At 38.1% G+C, this 23664-nt stretch overlaps 1 protein-coding gene across 8 annotated transcripts in view; it reads left to right on the top strand.

Annotated features, from left to right (window-relative positions):
- Nrxn1 (neurexin 1) overlaps nucleotides 1-23664 on the top strand; it is a 947027-nt gene that overhangs the window by 270859 nt on the left and 652504 nt on the right. For all 8 annotated transcript variants that reach the window (XM_013517619.1, XM_005391018.1, XM_013517621.1 and 5 more), the window contains one exon: nucleotides 22616-22917. In XM_013517619.1, the coding sequence (XP_013373073.1) occupies nucleotides 22616-22917 (302 nt within the window). The remainder of the gene's footprint in view (nucleotides 1-22615; nucleotides 22918-23664) is intronic.

The raw sequence follows: 23664 nt of genomic DNA, 5'->3' as shown, positions 1-23664 counted from the left end.
GACCTGACAGTTCCTAGATTATGCAAGGAAGATTAACATAAGATTAATTGGAGTTAGAAAAAAACCAGAAATCACCATGTGTAGCATAAAAACAATCTGTTTGTGGCAATTGTAGCAGAATATTTCCCAAGTAAGGGGAAAGAATTCAATGTGCAGGTGAGTGAGGCATATAGAATCCCAAATAACTACAGCTAGAAAAGAACTTCTCCACATCATAGTCAAAATGCCAGACATGTAATACAAGGACTGAGTCCTTAAAACTGTTAGAGAAACACAGGCAAACCTATTAGGTTCGTTACAGATTTCTGAACACAAACCTTGAAGTGTTTGAAGTGTTTGAGCCAGCTTGAAGTGTTTGAGCCAGAAAACAAAATAACTTTCAACCCAGACTAATATATTTTTCATAAATATTTTAGTCATGACCACTAAAATCAAACTATAAAAAATTCCCCAGGATGTCCTAGATGTGATAATGAAGCCAGGTACACCAGATGGGTTAATGGAATTAATACATCAAGGAGGCTGAGCAGCTAAGCAGAAGGAAAAATATAGGAATCAGCAACAGATGAACAATGCAATCACAGTAACAAATCAGTACATTCCAGTAAATACTGTCAGTGTGACTGGTCTCAACTTGCCAATCAAAAGACACAGATTGGCTTGCTGGATCAAAAGGAAACCAGTGGTATTCTCCACACATGAAACACATCAAATCCGAGAAGAAATTCATAGACTAAAAGTCAGAGGTAAGAAATAATATCGCGTGGCACAGGAGCCTGAAAATGAGGAGATCCAGCTGTCCTGTTCCCAGAAAAAGTGAACTTTGGAGCAAAACTAATGAGAACGTCAGCAACAACAGCATGTGTGTTCTGTTCAGCAGTGTAGGGAACTTTTCCAACACAGACCAGTGATGGGTCATAAGGAAGCAACCCATGGATTGAACAGGAAACTACACCATGGGGAAAAATTTTTGCTGGTTACTCCTTGAATGGAGAGCTTATATCTAGAGTATATAGAGAGCTCAAAAAATAGAACCCCTGAAATGAAAGCCCCAGTGATGATGTAGACAGTTGAAATGAATAGACACTTCTCAGAAGAAAAAGTACAAATGGCCAATGGATACATGAAAGAATATTCAACATCACTGGACATTAAGGAAGCACAAACTAACACTGAGATTCCATCTTACTCCAGAAAGAGTAGCTATCATCAAGAAATCACATAACAAGTCCTGGAAGTGTACAGGAACAACGCACACTTCTCCATTGGTAGCGAGAATGTAAACTGCCATAAACACTATAGAAATCAGTATGGAGATTTCTTTTAAATAACTAAAACTAGAAATTCCATTTGACTCCACTGCACCTCTTCCGGTATCTTATGCAGAGAGTTGGAGACATTGCATTCCACGGAGAGACACAGCCTCTGTGCTAGAAGCAGCCTGTATGTCCTACAACAGAAGAATGAACAAGGAAAATGTGGTCTGATGTTTAGATATTATCTGGGCAACTCTGTTAGAGATAATGATATGTAATATAACAATCACTTCTAATTCCTATCATTTTCTTTTGAAACCCTATATCATTTTTATGGTTTTTGCATTTTGTTTTTGTCTATGTTGTTGTTATTTTGATAATTTTGTTATTATCTTTACAATAAATAAAAGAAAGTGTGGTATATATACACTGGGAGTCACACATAATAAGAAATTTCACTCAATTGTAGGAAAAAGGATGTACTTTGAGACCATAAATTGAGGTGAAATAAATTAGACACATAAGCATGAACAAACCCAAACCATAAATGATTTAATGATTTAATGAGAATCTACCCCAAAGTTTAAGCATAATGATTAAGATATATAAGAGACATGGAAAATAGATCTTCTGCAAATGGGAAGGGGGCCTGGAGACAGAGGGCGGGGAAGAGCAGTCACGTATGAAAAGAATTAAGATGTGCAATGTTCATGTACCAGCTCAGCACAGGGCACTTACACATGCCGTAGGGCAGATGTACAAATAAACACGGACTAAAGGTCGGAGAGAGCCTAATGGCTATCTATATGTCTGGTTGAAAAAGGGGAAAAAATCAAATCTGGCTTTTTCCAAGATTTACATAAATTTAAAAAAAAAAAAGGTTTTAAGGAATGATCCAAAATAGGACCCAAATAAGGGAGAAAAAAACCCTGTTCCTTCTGGAGAGGATGATTCAAGTTTTAAGTAAAATTTTATATTTAGCATAATTGAACTCATAATCTCTATCTGAGGAGAGATGTTAGAGATTTGATGAATTGTACAATTAGTATCCAAATACAGATTTCCATAAAAGGTTAAATATTTGGAGACAAAAGTCTGGATAAACTGTCAACACTAAAAGGTTGTATGAAACGCGTCTAATTAAAATAGTCTAGTTCTGGTACAAAGACTGAAAATAAATGTAGGAGAAAATAGTTCTAGAAACAGATGTGACTACAGATGGAGCTCAGAAGCTGATAAAGGTGGGGAACAGGGGAAGAAGAATACATACATGGTTGTGCAGTCTGGGTCAAGCTGTCCTCTGCTTGATCATTACACCTCAGGTTTAATTCTGAGGGTCTTGCTTGCTCCGAGGGAGATGACTGTCTGCAAGCCTCACTATTCCTGGACTTGGAATAAGTTGGGGAGGAGAACGTGACTCAGAACCGGTCAGAAGGACAAAGGCAGATTGTTCAGACAACAGCTGGGCCCTCTTCAGATGTAGGGCAGCGACATGACTGGACTTCTAGGGGCTGCTCCGGTGTGCAGGAACAGCGTATGACATTGTTAAAGCCGCCAGTGGACAATCTGTTCATTATGGCTTCCCTTCACATTCTGAATATATTTAGTTACCCTTATTTTGGTGCCCTCAGCCTTGAAGGAAGAGGGAATAATTAGGTAAATTTAGGACTCATTAACTTCTATTGCCAGCTTTTAGACAAACACTCCTTAAATGATTAACGTATCTATATGCAGAGTTAGACAAGAATCTACCCCAAAGTTTAAGGCAGGCAAAGGAGACAGAGGCAGAGCAAAGGCAGAGGTACTCTTGTAGTTAGGGTTTGCAAGGCAAACAGTACAGGACACATAATATATAGGAATATTTTATAATAGTCACCCAAAGGGTCATATACAGAAAGAGTGCAGGAAATCTGTCCAGACACCAAAGACTCAAAGAATCCAGCTGAGGGCCTGGGTCCCACAGCAATAACCTGCATGAGTCCAGCTGAAGACCTAGAGCCTATCACAATATCCCCCAACAAGTCCAAACAGAGGCCTAGAGCCCAAGACAATGTCTCTTACAGGTCTCTTTCATGGATCTGTGATGGGAAAACCCAAAGGTCAGTGGTGGAAGCTAGAAAGTCTGTGCCAGTGGGATAAAGCATCTGTGCCAACAGGCTGAGGGATCTGCACTGGAGCCAGGAACCGATGCTCGAAGTAAGAACCAGAGCTCCCCCAAAAGGTACCACAGCCATCCTCAGCAACAGTGAGGTCCTGAGCTCCTCTGCCAATGAGAACAGCCGAGCTCCTATCAGGAAAGCCAACACAAGCTTCTCCAGGACACTGAACAGTGTACCACTGGAGCCAGGAAGTGATGCTCAAAGTGAGGACCAGAGCTCCCCCAAAGAGAACCGTAGCATTCTCAGCAAAAACGAGGTCACAAGCTCCTCTGAGGAGAACGGCCGAGTTTGTATCAGGAAAGCCCGCACGACAGGCTCCTCCAGGAGAGCCAGTGCCCCTCTAACAGCACTTCTTTTTCCCTCCAGTTCTCCTTTTTATGCTGCTGGCAACAGTCCTCAGGTGGGCCTTCCACACCCAGCACAATGCTCACTCAGTTCAGCTGGGGGTTCCAAGATGACCCCCAGTTGTCAACCCACTGCAGACATCAAGCTTTTATCCTCTTTGAAGTTACCTGTCATATATCTGCAGGCCCAAGTGAAGAGTCAGGGATTTCAGCAGAAGCATCTTGAAGCCTCTGTTACGCCAGGACAAATCAAAAGGAATAATGTGCATGGGTACTGTACATGCTTGCAGTCAAATGTATTCACACAAGATGCCCTTTACAGAGTGCCTAGTCCACCGATGTCTTCTGTGGTACTTTCTTAGAATCTGAAGGCTCTTTATTTCAGTTTTTAATCACATTTAATGTCATCAACTGGGACAGATCTCTCGGTTAAATAGAATATAACTTTATTTTACTTCCTTGAATAATTAGACCCATATCCTTCTTGAAAGTCTAAAATAAACCCTTCTTACAACTTTTCCTTAACACATGTTGTTCTACTTGATGGTGCAGAAGGAAAAATATAGACCATTGCACCGCTAGTTCTCCCTGTGAGGCGAACGTCCAAGTTCTAAACTCTCCATATTTTCATACTGAAATTACTGTCTCCATTTTTGGTAAACTGTGCTCTTCAAAACAGCAACATCTCTAACAACAAAAAAAAAGAATCTACAACTGTGCCTATATTCAAGCCAATTAACAGTTCACCTTCATCTTCCAGTCAGCAGTCCTGCTGTTTGTATCACATAGCATCTTCCTCTCCACCAGAGCTAGTTACAATCCTCCCCGAAACACATTTTCTCCCTTAATTTGTCATTATTCTTCATCAAGCCATCTTGATGTTTGTCAGGTGTCACTGATTGTTTATTTATTACCTCTGAACTTTCACTGATTTTCACATCTAACTCGTCAGTGCCTATTCCTCAAATTTCCTAACTTTCAAATCTGCCCTCCTAACAGATGTGATCTAAATTTCACCTTAGGAATGAAATGTATCTCCACAGCTTGACTAGAGGTAACCTTGTCTGCTTTTTCATTTCATGGTCTTTTACATGGCTTAGGTCCCTTGTAGTTTTTCAACTCTTATAAACTGGAGTGCTGCCTAATTCATTTTGTTCTTTGTAGACAGTGTGGTACCTTGTACTTAGTAGGTCCTTAACATGATCCTTTAATTAATGGTTTCCTGGGGCTCCTGGGGCTTATTTTGTGAACAACACATCTAAACAATGCTTGTTTTAATAATAAACTTCGAAATGCGTCAGTTAAAAATTGTAATTCTGCTTGAATTATCCCTTTAACTGTTTGTTTCTTGCTTAACATATGTATGCATAGGTCTTCATTCATAGGCACTGTTCTCAGAAAAATCTCTAGTATCGCCTTCATATGCATACGTATACAGGAACATGGTTTTCAGAAAGCAGAATGCACAGCATCAAGAAAGCACAATGCAGGTTGAGGAACCCATGCTGCTAGGGAGGCCCCCACAGGCAACGCCCGCAGCAGCCTCCAGCGCTCTGAAGCCTCGGAGGGGCAGTTCTGCTGAATAACTGCGCGTCCCAGAGCCAACATCCACGCCCTTGTTCAGGGCAGATCTTTTCTGCTGAATGTGATCTTACCCTAAGAGAAGTAAAAGTATTCTTTCCAGTCGCCAAGAAAACCTCCAAGCTTTCAAACCACTTTGCCTCTAGACATGCCTCAAATCTGTGAAGGCAGCCCGCAGGACGGAGACAGCACAGAACGCAGCGGAATTGCTTGGAAGCATAAAACTTTCCACTCTGTGCAGGGTTCGGCTGTTTCTAGGTTGCACGCCAAGTACGAAAACGATTTGACCCGAGGTAGGAGAGGCTGGAGGGCTTCTCCTGTGCCTTCCTTGAATCTGAGCTGGATGAACAAAGGGTTTGCCTCTCCGAAGAGAACTGTAAAGCCTGCCAGAGCTAGGGACACTCAATCTTGACCTCTCTGCCCGCTCTTCCACTTTCTGTCCTTCTGGCATCCAAAGAGCCTGCTTTTTAATTAGCCAAACAAGCAGCAGCAGCAGATGAGAGAAGTGGGAAGAAACTGTTTTTCTTCAAAATGAAATACATGTGAAGAAAACACAAGCCGAAATTGATGAAAAGCTTTTGTGAGGAGGCTTTCAGTCACCGTTTAGGCTGGTTAAAATCCTGAGCCAATTGTTTATTAAGGTGCAGCGGCCAGGAAAGCGAAAACCGTTCCTCGGTGCGTTTGTCTATTAAAAGAAAGGGGAACTTTCCAGACTTGAAATTGCAGCCTGGAGGATATGGATGCGTCAGTGTAAAAGAAAGATGGGCTGCCAGGGAGAAGTGGCTGATGGATGGGGTGTAGGCTCTTCTGATAAACTATTTTGGGGCTAGCTCTTGTTAGTGTCTTTCTTTCGTTATCTATTTATTTTACCCTAGGACTTCCTTCTGTGACCTTCTCCTTAGAATATAATATCCTAGATTTGACGTTCCTTTTAGCTTCCACATTCTTTTATTTATCAGCTTCAATTTTTATTCGATCAGTTTTAAGGGTATCGTTGAATGTGTGCATGCTGTTTTGCCAGAAATACTTCAATCTTATTCACTTGCTTATTGCTTTTAAGGACTGACTGAGTTTTTAAAAAATAAAATAGTTGAAATCAGCTGATTGGGTTTTTATTTGTTTGGGTAGATAGGATTGTCTGGGTCAGTAGCAATCCGTAAACCTGTATTACTACACAGTTGGTATTTTCTTTGGAAACAAATATGTGCTATCAGCAAGGGTTGTAGCCTTTCATGCATTCTTAAGGACTTGAACATTCATGTTGTTTTACATCCAGATTGGCCTTTAAAAAGAAAACTGACTTAAAATCAGATCCTTTTAAAGGTTAAGGTACCACTTAAGCACTGAGGAGGAGAGAATGAGTGCACTGAAGTGCTTTCTCTTAGCAAAAGGAAGTGTGCTACACTGCCTACTGCTCAAGCAGTACATAAATATAACAATATGATATGCATATATTTCTCTCATAAAATGTAATTTCAGCTCAAAGAACCACATAACTTTGTGACATTTTCCTGACTAAATACAGTTATAGAGTGAAACTATTACACATTAAATGCCTAGGTCGTGTATCTTTGAACCCTTAGTTGTGTACCGTTTTTGCACTTTAAAATCACCCAGTAAGCTTCTGAAATTCCCAATGTTAAGCCCAAGTGCTGGCAATTAAGTGAGAATATACACTGAGGCTGAGGCTGAGATTCAGGCATCAACTGCTTGTAAAGCACTTTGTGATTTTAATTGGCTGCCAAGTTGATGACCATTATGAGTATGAGACGTTTTATTAGGTTTCCTCAGCCTGACATACCTGGTTGTTACTAGTATCTGCCAATGATTACCTTCTTTGCAAGACCATGATGTGTTTTTAATTTTGGTGTATTTCAAAATAATATTGTGGGTGATTGCAATACTGTCTAATTGATTTTTGGCAATACTATGCATTTAAAATTCATCAAACTTTTTGGTAGAACTATCTGGACATTGCAATAGAAGTTTGTATTAAAAAACAAAAAGAATGATCAAAAATATGGCTGATGTTTAAATTTTAAAAATGTGTTAAGTAAAAGACACATTGCGATTAATCTCCCTCGAGGTACACTTCTTCACTTTGAACACGGCCATCATTCTTGCCTCTCATTTGTGAAAGTCGTGTTTGTGAGTGTCTTTAAGAGGTGTGATAAAAAAGATGGGGTGGCTGTGGATGCTGCTGTCCTGTACCACCCAACAAGATAGCAGGCTTATAAAAAACATCAGTGTTCTCATCCATGGGATTCCCTGGGTCTGTTGTCATGCATCTTTTGCTTTTTCCCCAAAGTCAAAATGAACATGAAAAGTGTTTTGTAGTGGTTCAGGGCATTGAAGTAACCATGACAGCAGCTTTGGTAAGACACTCAAGAAAGAAGACTTCCAGAACTACCTCAGAAAATGGCAAGAACAGTGGAATAAGTGTGTTCAAATTGGAGAATTTTGAGGTGGAATAATGACAATGTGTCTTTTACTGTAATTTTAAAAAATCTAAACACTGCATTATTCAGCCAGACCTCTGACAATAAAAAGTTATAAAATTAAATTTTGAGATTGAGAAGATTTTAACATGGTATAAATATGGTGAAGAGATGATTTTAACTTGAGATTGTAGCTAAAAATGATATTTAGAGATGTGAAAAATATAAAGCTACAACTTAATGTATATTCACTAAGACTTATACAAGTAAGCTACCTGAGATAGAGGTTCAGTTAAGAAGAAATATCATGATATGAAACAGAGTGCCCTATGTTTTTTAAAAGGAGTATTTTTTTCCATCTGATATTGAATATATCCATTCAAACCTATTGACTATACTACTAGAACTCTAGCAAACTGTAGCGGAAAGAACATAGAATTTGGAGACTTAAATTCTAGACCAATATGTTCACAATGAGTGATCTTTGCCAAGTTTATTAATTTCTGTGAAATGGAATTTTCTTATTTATGAAATGAAAGCATTGAACTAAATTAGTGGTTTTTAATATTTGGATGAAGAACCATTAGTTGGTTATGAAATCAATTTTAGATAACTTCTATTTCTATAAAAATAGACTACATTGTAGATAGAAAGTTTATGTATTGTATGAGTCCTCAGTAACTGGGAAGAAATTTTTGGAAGTTCTTGAATCAAAAGGTATTTTTAAGTTTTATAGTTAATGAATTATTAGTAGGGAAGCCATATGGTTTAGAAAATGGAGGCAGTGACAAATTTTTTCAAGAATGGGACCTAAAGATAGCTATTTTTTATATACTGACTTTATATGCATTTATCTTGTTGAGTGCTGTTATTACTTATCATCAATTCACTTGGTTTTATTGTGTCATCATTTATATAATCTAATAGAAGTTGTTTTTATCCTCTCTTTTTAATGTTTTAGCTTATTATTTCTTTTTCTTATTTTATTTTGTTGACTGGAAAAATGTTTCATAGTACTTACAATAACTTGCATCTCTGTCTTACTTCTGAACTTTTGGTGTTACCTTTCAGTGTTTTTCTAGCTGAAAATGTTGTTAAGTACTGTCTATTCATAGCTTGCAAAACTCTGAATTTTAAAAATTACCAACAAATATAGAATTGAAAGTAAAAAATGTGTTATAAAATATATCCAATATTCCCATCATAATGTAAAGGCAAATGATGTTTTTAAAAGGAAAAACTTGCTTTGATGTAGTATTTTACATGGTCATGAATAAGAAAACAAAAAAGCCATTACAGGTGAAGTGTGGCCTGTCTCCTGTCCTTGAAATGAGGGACAAAGAGTGTGAGAAGTGGATGGATGCATTGTGCCTGGCCACTCCTCATTCAAGAGCCGTTTTCTTCAGTCTGGCCAGAATGTCTCTGTCCAGCCAAATTGCTTCCAAACTGACAAGCAGAAGTCTGCTCTGCTTTTTGAATCTTTTTAAAAATATGTCTTTTATATTATTGCATACTCTGTGCTTACTGTTTGTTAGGAAGTGGATTCTTTCTAGAGATAGTAGGACGAAGGAGGGCCCAGTCTTTACTAGAAATAAAACAACCCCCCAACAAACAAAGAAACAAAAATCACATCAAGCTTCAGATTAAACTAGTCATTAGAATTATGAACTAAATAAAGGAACTAATTAGGAACTAAATAAAGCTGTAAAAGTATCAGAAATATACTGTCACCGTAGATGCTGGAGATACACTTTCTAGGAGGCTATCCAGATTGGTCTGATGATGATCCTTGCTTGGGATCAACCAATGAAGAAATCTACCTTCTTATCCACCTCCCACCCATGTGTAGCCATAGACACTTGAAAGAAATCTCTGAAACTAATGCGTTTCCTTTTCCAACTATAAACTTGGAATGCTGTGATACACTGAGACTTTATAGTTTCCCTGTTCAAATGAAGTTACAAATCTTCCAATGTACACTGTTTACATTGGATCTTACAATTTAAATGTATATGACAGGTAAAACTTAAAAGGAGATGGTAATAATTCCTACATCCTAGAAAGAACATTCTTTAAATATATGTCCTAATACCAATTTGTTAAAAGTGTTAGCTGCTGATCAATGATCAAGCTGCCCCCTCACCAGGATTCCCCCACTTGTCTATGATTTATAAACTTACTTTCCCCTTCCCTCTGTTCCTTCCATAAAAGCCTCAGCTGGGAGTGGATTTCTTGTGCAATGGAGATAATCAAATTTGTTTCTTCAGGGAAATGTAAATTCAAAAGGAGTTACTTCAAAACTGAGGCTCACAGGGACTGTATCATGTGGTTCCCCAACCCCAAGAGGGGACTAAAGATTCCGGGAGAGGATCTTGAGATTATGCAGAATTTAGTCCTTTCTAAGATTTGATGTTTTAACCATTCCTTTGTATTCTGTGGTTAGTTCAGGAATCTTTTTGATGCATGCTGTGTGTTCACACTCTACTGGAATCTGAGGGAATAACATGCTAAGAAATCCATCATATGCATGCACAATGATGCTAGATTTGTGCCAGCCTTCAGACAGTTGAGAAAACCGTACCCAAAGCAGATGGAGAAAAACAGAGGTGAAATACTAAGCTGGAGAATATAATTTATGTCTGTAGCACAGCTATGATAGGTGGAATAAGGGTAGGTCACGGAAGACTTGGTACATAATTGATATAGTGTTAATAATAATATAATAACTATTATATTTCTGATCCTCACTTTTCAAAAACCTGAAAATGTGGCATGACAAAATGATTAAATCCTTTGTACTGAAGGCAACTCACTCCGAGTAACATTTACTTTTTTATGGTCATGTACCACTAAATCTGTGGAGATCTAGACTCAGGGCTTGTGGTTCCAGATTAGGAGACTGGTCCGCAGAAAAAGACTGGAACTTGTTGATCAATACTTCCATACTGTTATTGAAGAAATAAGCATCCCAAATTAATTCATATAAGTTTATAGTAATATTAGTTTACTCCTAAAATATTTTCTTTTTCTAGAAAGTGCACTTACATGAGGACCATAAGATACCTTTTCTCTTGCCTTGGAGGTCTTTCAAGGTGTTTTCTGGACTGAAGAAGATAAGAAATTAGAACAGAAAGTCTGCACTTGAGCAGCACATATTTCCATGTTCCCTTATTTTTTCCCTTTTTAAATTCACCATGGGGTGAGAGGAGAGTGAGGTCCATAAGCCCCAGGGGGTCAAGTTTGCCAGGGGACGTTCAGCCTAAAAGCAGCATCGATCAGAAATGTTTTAAAGATATTTTAACTCTAGCGTGTTGCCTGGTTTTGTCAGCAGGAAAGCAATATTTGGCACAGACTGGGCATGTTTATTGAATGAACTGATGAAACAGCGGCTCAGTGAATCAAGACTGTTACAGAGCGACAGATTTTCGGAATGGGAAGAAACACTGGCGATCCCTGAGTCCTTCTACGTCTCTCTGCCAGCAAAGATGGTGTGGCTCTGTGAGGCTGAAAGCGGTCAGCGCAGGGAGCTGACGGGTGGCCGAGCAGAACCCAGTGCTCCAGTCTCACCATGCGTTTCCGTGAAAGAATAGAACAAACAAAAAGCAAAATTGTCAGATTGTTTTGTGTGTCAACCAGGTATTGCCCTGTTCAAAGGGATGCACCATTAATAGAAATATATTTCTTTTTTCCCCCATTTTTAATATTTCTACTTCCTGTACTTTGTGACATTTAACCAAAATGTTCCCCAAATGAGATCATTGGACATAGTGATAGTATGAGTAATAAAAGATTTCATAAAAGCTGATATTTTAGCAACTACCAGGCAGTCCTCTGAAATGTAATGATTACTTTAATAGTAAAGATTATGACATTAACTAATTGCCTTCCATATTCCAGGTATGGTGTTACATATGCAACAGCATGTTCATGTAAAATTGTTCACTAGATCCCCGTAAAAGAAGAATCTAAACAGCCTCCATGATAAACACAACCATCCCAAACTGGCCACTTATCTCCATAAGCAGTTACTAGAAGACAGTAAAACTGATTCTTCAACTCCTTGTGTTAAACCCAAAAGTTTGACCAAGTCTCACAAGGCCTTAAATACCCTAGCCCTGTCCACCACCTTGATCTGCCTTCGCTCATGCTATGGAGCCCCAGTTTCACTGTGCTCGATGCTCACTGTAATTTTTTTCTATTCCTGGAGTGAACAAAATATTCACTGTGAGAAGCTGCATTTTGTGATCTTTCTTCTCAGGATTCTCTTTAGCCAGATCTTTCTGCAAGTAGTTTCTTGGCATTCGTATCTCCAGCTAAGTGTCATCTTCTAAGAGAGTTTTGCTAGTTACCTAAACCAGTCACTCCACCCTAGTCCTTGTTACTGTTGCATGGCTCTCTTTTTCTTCCACGTCATGAATGACAGTTTGATTATTTGTGATTTGGTGAAGGTGGCGAACCTGGAGGCCTTGCTCATCAGTGCCCATCAGTTCCTACAGCGGGGCACTCAAACCGTGGGCATCCAATACGGACTTGTGAATGAACAGCACCCGAGTGAATACTAATCTCTCAATGTCTAGTTCGGTGTCAGAAGCTTTCCGTGTATGGCCTTTGGATTCAGTACTGTATGTTTGGTGTGTTGGGTTTGAGATCAAAGAGGTGTCATTAATTTCCAGCACTCCTTTGCTTCTTTTCATAATGCAAAGAATGGAATTCAACGTATAACTTTGGGGCCAAGGAGAGTGTTGGTGCTGAAAGGATTACAGCCGTAGTTTCTACTGACTTTGGTATTCACCATCATAGTGCTTCACATTATTTTTAAAAACAAGATAGTACTGAATTTGACAACTAAAACATCAAATCTAGGTCAAAAACTAAAATCCCCAAACCTAGGCCAAGCCTCCTAAGAAGGGCATGAGTAGATGGAGTTACATAAGTACATTTCTTCTCATGTCAGCATATTTCCTTTCTCATTATACTTACCACATATTTCATTACCCCCTTCTGTACTTAAGATGTTGAGGATACAAAGGTAACTTTAGTTCTCTTTTTTTTTTAAAGGAATTTTTATTCTTGTTTTAATCCTGGTAGACTTTGACTTACCAGTGTATATTTCTTCTATTGCTTGGCGTTGTTAACTTTTGAAAACTCCAAGTTTACTTAACTGTAACGAATGGAAATGTGACAGCCCAGCTCTATTACTTTGCACCAAGTCTGGTCACATCTAGACTGCAGGGTCGTTTTCAGTTACAACAGTGAATGGATGAAAATATTCCTAGAAAGAATTGTAAATGCAGCTGCACGAACCTCATTAAGTTGGGTTACTGATAATGACAACCTGTTAGGCTACACCAGGAGAGATACACCTTTAGATGTATCCAGGAGAAAAGTACTAAGTCTCCAATTCTACAGAGAATTCTATTGTAATATTGCCGAAAGGCGAAACACACTGAGAATAAGAAATCAGAGATTACTTCTAATAATTTAAAAGCTGGACTCTCTAACGGGCTGCATAGAAAATGAATATTTGACTCATTAATCAGAACGCTCTGCTCCCCAATCCCACCCCACAGAGACTTTTTTTTCCAGTCAAAAGATGCAAAGTAATTGAGCTGGATATTTTTCCCTTAAAAGTATGATGATATCAAAATATTTTGTCTTGAGTATATAATGTGTCAGGTGTAAAGACACAAAAAATCCTTACAACTTTTAAGAGAGATTCTTAATTTTAACAATGTAGGAATCTTCTTAATGGGAGGACATTTACACTTTCTACTAGAACCACTTGGAGGATCTCTTTTCAGTACCAATTCTGCATGAGTAGGTTGGGGAAGGGCCCTAAATATCTAAATCATATCTCAAAAACTCCAAGTGATGCTGATGACAGTGTACCCTCGAGCAAAATTTGAATATCAGGTGGCAAAGATCATATTTTTAAAAGCTATTTCACTTTAACCAGTGTTTTCCAATTCCCTAGTAAGTTTTTTCCCACTGTGCATTTAGCTTTCACAATGTAATTATTTATATCTATTTTAAAATAAAATTCTTTAATTTGGAGCAGTTTACCACATAGCCAAAATATTCTGATGGTGCAAATGATACATTTTTAGAGTTCCTGGCAGTAACGCTCTGATTCTAGGGAGACTCATAAATTGACCACTCTTTAGAACTCGATTAAATAGAAAAATTGTTCAGTGTATCATACCCTGACAAAGTGCATAATAAGGTCATTTCTACTTAAAGCTGTGTAATCCATACTCTAGTACATGAGGGTTTTTTTATAAATATAGACTATCTGTAAACCTGCTGTGGATATAATTACATTCCCATAATTAACTTCTTTATTAAGTAATTATTAACTGGCACCAAAGTAATTCATGGCTTCCCGAAGAGAATCTTTGTAAAATGCGTCGTCACCAAGCGTTGCGTTTGCTCTGGTAGTGTTAATGGTCTTCTCCAAGTTGAAAGATGCTGGCTTATAGATTCAGTTGTTGGAACTTGACCACTACAGACCTCGTGATACTGTACACCAACTGCATGCCAAGCTGCTGGTCTTTTACTTTCCTTTGTGTCGCATGATCTGCATACAGCTGGCTGTCCACCTTTGCAGGTAGGCGTAGCCTGGTTGTTTGGTTGCCAGTACCTCTGGTTATTTATTTAAACAAACACAAATCAGTTGCAAAATAGGTTTGGAAAATTGTTGTAAATAACTACAGCTTTGAACCGCATCTTCTTATCTTTTGGAAAAATGTACTCAAATTTAAGCTGCACCTAGGTTTTGGTCATGAATTTGGGACTCATATCATGCAATACCTGGGAATTAAGTAAGAGTCTAAGACTGGGGTCAAGAGATAAATATTATAGTTCAGTTTTCTCTCCATTATGTGACCTTAATTTTGTCTGTTGGATGCTCACCCTGTTAAATAAATGAAAACATTGGACTAAATAATACCAAAGTGTTCCTTACTTTTCATATTTAATGATCTCGAGTATATCCTCAAGAGTTTGCCTGTTCAGGTAATTTCATGGTAGCTTGGCAGTTCTTTCTTGATTGAACCCCCAAAATTTTACCTATCTTGAAATAAAACCTTGAATGTATTTTTTAATAAAGATTGATTTTTAGCTGTAAAACAATGGAAGTTCCCTCACATTTACATATGCTGAATCATATCAAAAATCTTAACAAAACTACTAAGTGGTTTCTTTCTAAAGGAATGCTGTTTTTCCTTATCACAATTATCCTGTTGTTTTAATTCTTGAATTAAACAGGGTTGTGACAAATAAAATGATTTTTTTTCTGTTAAATTTTTCTAGCAAATAGCATGAGTTTAAACTTTGTTTTATTAGTCTAATTTTATTTTATTTTATATACTTTGAAACAGCCAAGCTTATTATTTAATTTAATAATGTAAATATCAAGTGTGTACCTTGGCTTAGTCAAGAATGCTGTTGGAAGGGTCTGGGGATTTAGCTCAGCGGCAAAAGCACCTGCCTGGCAAGTGCAAGGTCGTGAGTTCAGTTCCTGGTACCGGAGAAAAACCAAACAAAACAAAAAAACAAAACAAAACAAAAAAAGAATGCTGTTGGTACAATATTCTTATGTATTTGACTTCTAAAGTAGAAAATGAGCTGGGTGTGGTGGCATATGCCTGTAATCTCAACACTTGGGAGACTGAGGCGGGAGGATTGCTGTGAGCTGGAGGCCTACCTGGGCTACATAATGAGTTCACAGTCACCTGTACTACATAGGGAGACCCTATCACAAAGAGAGAGAGAGACAGAGAGAGAGAGAGAGAGAGAGAGAGAGAGAGAGAGAAAGGAGGGAAGGAGGAAAGGAAGGAAGGAAGGAAGGAAGGAAGGAAGGAAGGAAGGAAGGAAGGAAGGAAGGAAGGAAGGAAAAGAAATAGGTTTTCCATTCAAATATTGATTTTATAATCTGGTTTGTGTTGGATGTAATCTTATACTCACGTATTTATAGTGAAACCTTAGAAACCTGTCTGATTAGGGATATTATAGCAAAGCAGTGTAACCAAGAGCAGTAGTGTAGGTCAGTTTCTTGGCATCGACAAGCAGCCTGACGCTCTTCACGCACCTGAGAACAGTGGGACTTCTCCCTGCTCGCGGCGTCCTTGTCTTTAGAACGCGGGTAGTTTCTTTACGTGCTGCAGTTCCGTGTACTTGGAAGCTTTGTAGTATACCGTCAAATTGATGAGACTATGCACAGTGTACAGGAAGTAGGAAGGAACCTTGTCGCACAGATCAATTTCTATACGAACCGGGCAAGTCATTCTCCCTCTTTATCTCTAATTATTTCCTCTAACATAGAAATCTGTAATTCCTCGTGTTGAAAGTGATCAATTTTTGCAGGATACCACCCAAGGATTGAATACTTTTTGCGACATCCAATTAAATGGATCATTTATCTTTAAGTCCTTTCTGAGATGAGAAATGTGTTTTTATCTTGAGTGGAATGTTTGCTCTATGGATAACTCTCTAAGAAAATGTTCATTGTATTAGGATGCATTTTCCCATATTTTGCTTTGTATGCTTTATATAACCTGATGTGATACAAAATAGAATTGCTCTTCTAAGGAACATGGTTCCCAATATCTGGGGATGCTGTCATATATTTCCTAAGTCGTTCTTTAGGGAATTTAAAAAATATTATCTGATATAATTTAGAAGTCTTTCATCATTTTACTTCAGTGTGTGCTAACAGAAGCAAGCTGGTCAGCACTAAAATATATGACCATATTACCCTTCTTCCAAGTACTTTCCTGAAGGTCCCACGCTAAACTGGCCTTTCTGAGGGTCTCTGTGACATTGCTGATTTGTGTTCCTGAGTCCTCTGAAGAGTTTGTTGTATTTTTTATTCCACTGTGGCTGGGAATTCATATTTCCTACATATTGCAACTGGTTCATTTGGGTGATTTGGAGCCTAAGAGGAGAACTCAGGTTTCTTCCCATCAAATACAACTTTGACAGTCACATCATCTAGTCAGTGTCAAAAGTTTACAGAATTCTGATTTTTCCATTGAACTTTTCCTCAAAAAATTAGGTTACTAAGTAGTGTATGTTTTCATTTAAATTAACTGGGGATAAAATCTGCATAGAACACAAAGCCAAAGACACCATGTTGATTTCTTCTTTCATCTTTAGGACCACACAAAACAAACAATATGCAATATTACATAAATGCTCCAACTTTTTAAACAACTTATCTTATGTGTTCTCTCATTCTGAATATAATATGTGAATAATTTATGAGAAAGTATATGTACTTTGAGTCTTTAATGCAATGTGAAATAAATCAGTCACAGAATGGTAAATATGATTTCTTTTGTTTGAGAAACTCAAAGTATAATTTAAAGAGCAAAATAAAATAAATATGATAGAAAACAGGGATACAATTTTGTGGAAATGGGACAGGGATCTAAGAATTTGGGGAGACAAGAGGGATGGAAAAGGGAGGGAAAGTAGAAAGGATCGAGATACAATATGCAGGGCTGGGGATATAGCTGAGTGGCACAGTGCCTGCCTGGCAAGCTCGAGGTCGTGAGTTCGATTTCCAGTACTGAAAAAGAAAAAGATACAGGATTCATGCGCACCAATACCCCATGGTAAATATATTTGTTATGTATCACAAGCACATAACTTTGTGTTTGTTTTTTTGAGACAGGGTCTCACAGCTTTGTTCAGGCTGGCCTTGAACTCACTATGTAATCCAGGCTGTCACTGAACTCACGGTGATCTTCCTGCCTCTCAAGTGCTAGGACTGGAGGTGTGCACAACTATACCTGGCTATATTAAAACATTACTAGTTCCTTGAGACCTTCTCACTAGACGTCCATCACTATCTGTACCAAGGGTCACTGTTGTCTTGCTTTACAACAGCGAAGATTAGTTTTGTTTTCTGTTAGATTTTTGTTTAAATGGAATCTGAATTATGTTATCTTTTGTGTCTTGCATTTTGGACTCTATTAATACTGTTCAGTTTATAGATATTCCTGCATGTAGTTGCAGATGATATATTCTCATTACTGTTTAATAATTTTGTATGACTCTCCATGAACATATTAATGTATCCTGCCGTTAACTAACTTCTCAGCAATGGTCAGTTTGAAGTTTGAACGAAGAGTGGCACTGTAAACATTCTGGTGTAGCGTCCTGATGATCTTCATGTGCATTTTTTGCTGTATGTATACTTTTGAACAGGACTGCTGAGTCATAGGGTAAAGGTGTGGATGGGCTTTAAAAGCTGGTGCCGAACACCTTCCCAAAGTAGTCCCTACTAACATTGTGTGAGTTCCAGTTGCTCCCAATCCCTCTGATTCTATTTTTTTTGTGGTTTTCATTTCACTCAGTAGTTTTAGTTTGCATTTTTCTGAAGACTAATGAAGTCAAACATTATTTCACATCAATATTCTTTTATGCTGGGGGGTCTATTCAAGTATTTTGTTTGCTTTTCTTGTTAGTCTCTTTTTTATTGATTCGCATAACTAATGTGGGTATTATTATTATAAATTATTGGTTGATTTATGCATTTCTGCAGCTTTACTTTTTCATTTTTATTTTAATGCATGTTAAAAGTGTACAGACTACTTGGGAATTGCATTTTGAAATTGACATAGATCTATGCATTAAGTGTCCAATGGGAAAACAACTGCTTCGCTGCCTCCTTAGAGTATTCACTTAACGTGACACAAAGCTTAACGACCAGGACTAGAAAATAGCAAAGAATTAGAAGCAATATGATAGTCTTATATTGTAGAAAATAGACTTGCTTTTGTATTTTTCTTATTATACATGTTTTTTCATGAAAGATAACATAGAAAATATTTTTCTTACTTAGATCCATGCTTAGCTGCATATTCCACACTGGGCATTTTTCCAAAGTTATGTGATTATATTTAATGCAAGCATAAATTACATAACTTTAGAATTAAACAATAAAAAACAGTGATATATTCTCACTTTAAGGAAATAGAAATACTATATTAAAAGACTCCAGCACTCATAAACTCCAGAGCTTGTGATCTAATGAGCCACAAACTCTGCTATTGTTCCAGTTAGCTCTTCCACATTATCTGGCAAAGCAGTCGTCTTTGAAGTTATTTCTGGGTTACACAGACTTGTACTGATGGAGACCACCTAGATAAAACACTGCATCCATTCAACAATGCCATACCTCTCAAACCTCAACACTTTGTGATTTAGTTATTTAAGCAAAATCTTTGTGAATATACTATGTATTTCACTGCCTTCCTAAATTGAATAGACTGAAGATAATTATTCTTTTTTTTACTAAGACACATATTCACAATTTTCTGTCCCTTTTCCTCACTTTCAGAACACTTTCTAACTCTTCTTTCTGGCCCACAGGTGGTGTAGCACATTAGAAACTGGATTAGTAGTCAGGGGGCTGAACTCTAGTCCCCCTTTTGTTACTGGCATGCTTTGTGCACTGGAGAGTTATATAAAATTTAGGGGCTTCACTTTCTACTGAAAACTGAAAGGTTGGGCTAGAAGAGAGTCTCTAAGGCTTCTTCAGAGGCCTCTTCTAAGTTTTGAACAGATCTATTAAATGCTAAACATGTCATGTTTAGAACAGTGGATATAACCACAGATACTGCATGGGTACATATAGGGACCAGAATCCACTTAACCACCTGTCCTGAAATCATCAGAGCAATGAACATTCAGAAATGAGTGAAAAAATTGGAGAATATTGTTTTTATTAATTATGCTATTTTCTAAAGACTGAGACCCCATGTCCTTTACAATAAACGAAATGTTCATGAGTTTGCGTGGTACCAAAGGGAGCTGTTGTGGTTGTTCAGACTTTGTCTCAGCATTCTCTTCAGTAGTGGGTTACAGTGCTATCAACAGTTGTGCCAATTTTTAAAATTTTTCCATCATTTTTTTCAATTTTCTTGCATTCATGGCTGTAAAATTGTATAGGAACATAATTTTTATATTTGCCTTTCTCTGAGTACTGATAGAATCAAGCATCTTTTCAGTTATTCATATTTTTTCTATGAAAATACTATATATCTTTTGTCTGCTTTTCCTATGTTTTTATATTGATTTATTGAGGTGCTTGCCAGATCCTGAATTGTCTTCTTCTGTTGATTAATATGAAATGAAAATATTTTCAATTTAACTTTTTTCTTTATGGTATCACTGATAAACGGCTTGTCTTTATATTAATATAGATACATTTATAGTGATTCTTTATGCCTGTTATATAAATTTTTCCATGCTTTTTATTATAATTTGTTGCTTGAAAAGCTTTATAGACTTACTTTTCTAAATTATATTCCTCACCCAGATACAATATTTTTGTCAATAAAATTAAGTAAAAATCCATTTTCACCTTGTTCATGTAGATGACCAGCTGTCCCAGAACCATTTAGTAGCTCACCTAGCCTTTACTCAGACAGCTGTCTTGCCTGTGTACATTGCTCCAGTATATATTCAAGGGAGTTTTAGTTAGATCACCTTTACCATCTGCTCATCTACCGTAATTCACTCTATCAAATACCACAGTTTTCTGTTAAATGTCAATCCATGTGTGCAAGTTGCTTCATCTTCTTTCTTTGCCACACCTTTGCTCTTTGAAGCTCTTTGTTTATCCCCAGAAATTGTAGAATAAGCATTTCATATTCTTTTTAAAAAATTGAGTTTTTCTAGGATTTTATTAAATCTATAAATATATATGTTAGAAACATTGATTTACCCTGTATATAAAACTCTGAAATCTTTCTTAACTATCTTATCAAACCAACTAAATTTTGTCAATATTTTTGGTCTTTAAACTTCTATAACCATACTTGCTAACATGCTGTTACTTTCTTCATTTATAACCTTTGTATTTTTCATATATTTTCTTGCCTTTCTGTATTAGCTGCAATTTCAAATATGGTATTAAATAAAAATGTGATACAATCCTTTCTTATTTCTGATTTTAAAGGTAGTTATCTAGATTTCACTATTAAGCATTAAGTGAAGAGGAACTCACCTCCCTTTCACCAATTTTACTCGATGTCTGCAGTAACATTACCTCATTTTATGCTCATGCCAATCTTAAAAGACTGGGGTCATTAACCATTTTTAGGAACTGGTATTTTAAAAGATGCATAATTGCCCCTGGTGACAGCAAGGAGCCACCAAGTTGCAATCTAAACTCAAATTCTGGCCCTCACCTGCCCCTTGTGTAACAGTAATGTGTAAACATCTTGGTGCCCTGTACTGCATTGCTCGCCGCACTGAACTGAACGGGGAGACAGATACCTGTGCTGTGCACTTTCTGACACAGCAAGTAGGTCAGATATTTCTACTGTTTCTCAAAAGCCAGGACGGTAATTAACATATGGGAGGTACCACGTTCTGGAGGTTTCCAGTGTTCTGCATGTGTGAATGGCAGAGACCCAATACTAGGACTGAGTTTTCCTTCCTGTGACTCTTCCTCATAATGTGGTTGATTTGGCCTGATTAGTTTTTTTTTGGCCTGGTCTTTGCTAATTATTTCCTAGTACTCAGCCACTGTTCTAAAGGGGCTCAAGCCCCCTTGAAAGTCCCCAGGTGCACACTACCTTAGTGCCACGGCTTACCTACCTGTAGCCTCCTACACTTTCACCCCCAGAAAGTCGGGTCATCAGGCATTGAGAGGGGGAAATCTTGATTTGAGCTGTGATTCCAGGTATGAGTTAAATTATGAAATGATGACAGTTCCAAAGTAAGAACCTACCGCCTTGGAAAGGGCAACATGCCTGCTTGCGTAGGAGTCCCCCAGCAGCCACAGCAGTGACGCTGTGTACCATTGGAACCCTTTAGGCTTCTCCAGTACCAGTCACAGTTCTGTGCTTGAGGTTTATCGCATTGTGCTTCCCCACTGCCCTGTCTCCTTTTCTTTGGCACAACACCGGCGCTGCCTAGGAAGGCAAACGAGCTTTTGGCTTACACTTTTCCTTTGGTTAAACTCACTTCGCCAGTGGGAGAGGACTGCTCATTCCAAATAGCTTTATTTCTGTTGGATCTGCCTAGCATCTGGAGGGGTCCACATGGCTACTCCTAAATATAGTGAAGATGGAGAGACGTAGAAAATATTGAGACTTCATTTGCATTCTATCCCCATGATGATGTGCTGGAATTCTTATCAGTCTCATGAAAGCCAGCCCTGCCATCTGCTTGGCAAGATCAGGGAATGAATTAACAATCCAGCTGACTCCATTAGACTTGCTATTACTACTTGCTTCATCCGGGAAGGGAAAACACGCTCACGCTCTGTAAGAGATCTCCTTATTCCCACATCGCATTCATTTTTTTTTAATCTTTCTTTTCCCCTTACCAAATAGTTTGCTATGGTCTCCCAGGGATAGAAACATTTGGCATTTCACTGAGAAAGATCTTTGAATATAAATGTCTCACTGAAAATTAAAATAATTCCTCAATTGGATAGAGAGACTGCTGCAGACATGTTGGAATCCATTGTTGCTAGCAGAGTGGAACCATCCAATATGCGTTTATGGTACCTGATTCGTGCCCGGGAGACACCACAGAGCTCCCTTCTCTGAGCAGAGCTCTTACAGTGATACTTAAAAATTAATTGAATTTTCAAGAATGTCAGCTTTAGCTACTGTAGTTGATGGCCCAATAGCTGTGAGGTTTATTAAAAATGCCGTCACCTACAGCATTCTGTGATTCTGAAAGTGCTGCTGTCATGAATGTTAATTGGGAGGGGTTCATTTTGGGGATGATTAGTTATTGTTTTGTTAAGATCTGCTGATTTGCATGGAATATTTCTTTACTTAGGCACGTATATTTCTGTTTTTCTCTAGGAAAAGAAGAATATATTGCCACTTTCAAGGGATCTGAATACTTCTGCTACGACTTGTCTCAAAACCCCATTCAAAGCAGCAGCGATGAAATAACTCTGTCCTTTAAAACCCTTCAGAGGAATGGACTGATGCTTCACACCGGAAAATCAGCTGATTATGTCAATCTTGCCCTGAAAAATGGAGCTGTCTCTCTGGTCATTAATTTGGGATCAGGGGCCTTTGAAGCGCTAGTGGAGCCCGTGAATGGAAAGTTTAATGATAATGCCTGGCATGATGTGAAAGTCACCAGGAATCTGCGTCAGGTAACAGAGCAGTGGATAAGAGAGAAACTGGCTTTGTTCCTTGCGGTAGCTGTGTGTGGGGGTCTTGACACCCTGACAGTGAGATACAGGGCTCCTCAGAGTCACGTGCAAATTCAGCTTTTTCTTCTGAGAGGAATCTTCCTGCCATACTTGAGCAGGGGCATATCTAGAAAGTTCTGGGGGCCCAAGAGCTATTTGGATACAGTGACATAGCAGTATCCCAGAGGGCTGCAAGGATATCCCTGCGACCTGCCCTTCCTGTGATGTGTGTGATTTTGTTGTGTTTTTTGGTTTGTTTGTTTGATTTTAACTATTCGTTTTCATAGTGATCATTTGGAAGCATGCACATTGGGCTCATGAAATCACGGCTCCTTTTTTGTAGTTGAAAAACAGAGTGTTTGCGGTTTGGGATCGGATCAGTCCGTGCTTCCTCCTCACTCCCACCCTCGAAAAGGGAACAAGAGAAGTCCCTGAGGGGCAGAACCATTCTGGGAGTTTACTTATCTTCTAAAGACTCTTTTTGTGGGGTATTCTCATTTTTAGCGCAGGCATTTTAAGTGAAACTCCAAATGACTCTGGAGAAGCCAGTTCACCTTCTAGGTGCCCATTTCTATTTGATTGTGTATCTGTAGAATTAGCAAAAGGCTATATCACAGGAAAATATAAATTCCTTACCAAATTCTGGGTCTGCATATACTGTATGTTTTCAACAGAGACCATTATTACAGTATATCTACAGGTGAAAGT

This window comes from Chinchilla lanigera, unplaced genomic scaffold (assembly GCF_000276665.1).
Source record: "Chinchilla lanigera isolate Chin_1 unplaced genomic scaffold, ChiLan1.0 scaffold00040, whole genome shotgun sequence".
Lineage (NCBI taxonomy): Eukaryota > Metazoa > Chordata > Mammalia > Rodentia > Chinchillidae > Chinchilla > Chinchilla lanigera.
The sequence above is the reverse complement of the archived record's forward strand: the minus strand, read 5'-3'. Positions and strand labels throughout refer to the sequence as shown.